Source organism: Mustela nigripes, chromosome 13 (genome assembly GCF_022355385.1).
Source record: "Mustela nigripes isolate SB6536 chromosome 13, MUSNIG.SB6536, whole genome shotgun sequence".
NCBI lineage: Eukaryota > Metazoa > Chordata > Mammalia > Carnivora > Mustelidae > Mustela > Mustela nigripes.
Genome location: NC_081569.1, coordinates 50,089,381 through 50,092,046, shown reverse-complemented (window position 1 = coordinate 50,092,046; position 2,666 = coordinate 50,089,381). Strand labels below are relative to the sequence as shown.

General features: G+C 38.1%; 1 protein-coding gene across 1 annotated transcript; it reads left to right on the top strand.

The window, feature by feature from the left end:
- The first annotated feature begins 304 nt into the window (after positions 1 to 304).
- On the top strand, positions 305 to 1,327 carry LOC131998612 (olfactory receptor 11G2-like). Its single transcript, XM_059371102.1, has one exon. It carries the CDS (start codon positions 401 to 403, stop codon positions 1,325 to 1,327), a length of 927 nt encoding a protein of 308 aa, XP_059227085.1. The 5' UTR covers positions 305 to 400.
- The last annotated feature ends 1,339 nt before the right edge of the window (positions 1,328 to 2,666 follow it).

Sequence of the window (2,666 nt, the reverse complement as noted above, 5' to 3'; positions counted from 1 at the left end):
TTCCAAGTTTGTTACATAATAAAGAGTTTGATGCAATTTCTGCCACAACTGCAAATGTCACCACTTCTGAAAATGGAAAAAATTCCACTTTTGTGAGAACAGGTAGGTAGACAGAAACTCTATTAAATATAAGGTCTAATCTAATCTTAAAACACCTCTACAACACTCTCCTTCAAGACCTTATCAATTCTAACCAGAGTTATCTTGAGTCCACCGTGAAAATGTCAATGAGAATAAAAAGTAACCCAGGTCAATATTTTGTTTTCTAAGAAAAAAAAGTAACTATAAACACATAGTTCTCTATTTTCATTCCCAAGATGTTTTAAATAAACTCTGGGTCCCCATCTGTCTTTACACTGTCATTCAATAATTTGATGGCTTTTTTACAGTTCCCAGACACATGATAATCTCCAACAGCTCCAGCACCATCACTGGCTTCATCCTCCTGGGGTTCCCTTGCCCCAGGCAAGGGCAGATCCTCCTCTTTCTGCTCTTCACCCTTCTTTACCTCCTGACCCTCATGGGCAATGGGTCTATCATCTGGGCCATGCGCTGGGATCAGAGACTCCATACCCCCATGTACATCTTGCTCGCCAACTTCTCCTTCCTAGAGATCTGCTATGTCACCTCCACTGTCCCCAACATGTTGGCCAACTTCCTCTCTGACACCAAGGTCATCTCCTTCTCTGGGTGCTTTCTCCAGTTCTACTTTTTCTTCTCCTTGGGATCTACAGAATGCTTTTTCTTGGCTATTATGGCATTTGATCGGTACCTTGCCATCTGCCGACCTCTACACTATCCAACCATGATGACAAGACATCTGTGCACCAATCTTGTGGTCACTTGCTGGATACTTGGTTTTTTCTGGTTCTTGATTCCCATCGTAATCATCTCCCAAATGTCATTCTGTGGATCCAGGATCATTGACCACTTTTTGTGTGATCCAGGTCCTCTTCTAGCACTCATGTGCAAAAAAGCTCCTGTGATAGAGCTTGTCTTCTCCACTTTAAGTCCTCTGCCCCTCATCATTCCCTTTCTCTTCATCACGGGGTCCTATGCTCTGGTCCTAAGAGCAGTACTGAAAGTCCCTTCAGCAGCTGGGAAAAGAAAGGCTTTCTCCACCTGTGGGTCTCATCTGGCTGTGGTTTCACTGTTCTATGGCTCAGTACTTGTCATGTATGGAAGCCCAACATCTGAGCATGAAGCTGGAACACAAAAGATTGTGACTCTGTTTTATTCTGTTGTGACCCCCCTCCTTAATCCTGTGATATATAGTCTTAGGAACAAAGATATGAAAAATGCCCTGAAGAAACTTCTGGGAATATAAAAAGTGTTAATCAAAACGGCTCTTGAGAAATTAGAGTTCAATATTACATTTAACTTATTTACAAAAATTGTATTTAACTTATTTTCAGGTTTAAAAAGGTTTTTTTTTTTAGTATAATTGACACACAATATTACCCTAGTTTCAGGTATACAACTTAGCAATTTGGCAAGCTTACATATTATGCTACATTCACCACTGTATAGCTACCATCTGTCTCATTATATAGCTATTACATTATCATTGATTGCATTTCTTATGCTCTGGTTTTTTATGCATGTTACTTAATACATAATTGGAAACCTTGTCCCCTTCCTCTTCACCCATTTTGCCCAACCCACACTACTCCCCACTGGCAGCCATTAGTTTGTTCTCTGTATTTATAAGTTTGGTTCTTCTTTTTGTTTATTCATTTTTTAAATACTATTTACAAGTGGAATCCTATGGCATTTTGTCTTTCTCTGACATATTTCACTTAGCAAAATACCCTCTAGGTCCATCCATGTTGTCTCACAGGGCAAGCTCTCACCCTTTTCTGTGGCTGAGCAATATTCCATTGTGCATATTTTCCTTATCCATTTGTCTGTGGCTGGTCACTGTGTTGTTTCCATGTCTTAGTTGTTATAAATAATGCTGCAATAAACACAGGGATGTGCATATCTTTTTGAGTTAGTGTTTTTGTTTCCCCTGGTTAAATATCCAGTAGTGGAATTACTGGATCATATGGTATTTCTATTTTTAATTTTTTGAGGAACCTCCATAGTCTTTTCCACAGTGGGTGCACCACTTTGCATTCCTGCCAACAGTGCATGAGGGTTCCTTTTCTTCACAACCTTGTCAACACTTCTTGTTTCTTGTGTTTTTTATTTTAGCCATTCTGACTGATGTGAGGTGATATCTCATTGTGGTTTTTTTACTTACACTGTTCTTGATGATTAGAGATGTTGAAAATTTTAAAAATAATTTAAAAAACTACTTTTTTTCAAAAATTATTCACCATAGTACTGACCAAAAACCTTAAGCATGTGTCTATTGTTTACTTCTTACCCTGGTTCTTGATCATTTGTCCTGTTTGTTACCATGCAATTTTTTAAATTGAAGCTAAATATTTTATTTCAAAATTTGTGAAGACAGCAGGTGTAGTAAATCAACAAAAGTTAAGTTTTCTTGTAGCAGTAGAGAAAGTGGAGGCAGATCATTTTTATTTCATTTAAGGACTATAATTTAAGTATAAAAATAGCCTAGATTAGTTTTGCCTTTATTCCTGAAATGTATACTCCAAGAATAGTCCTCTGAGTCTCATCTGCAAGGCTGGACTGTTTTCAGGGTCCCTCCATTTTAG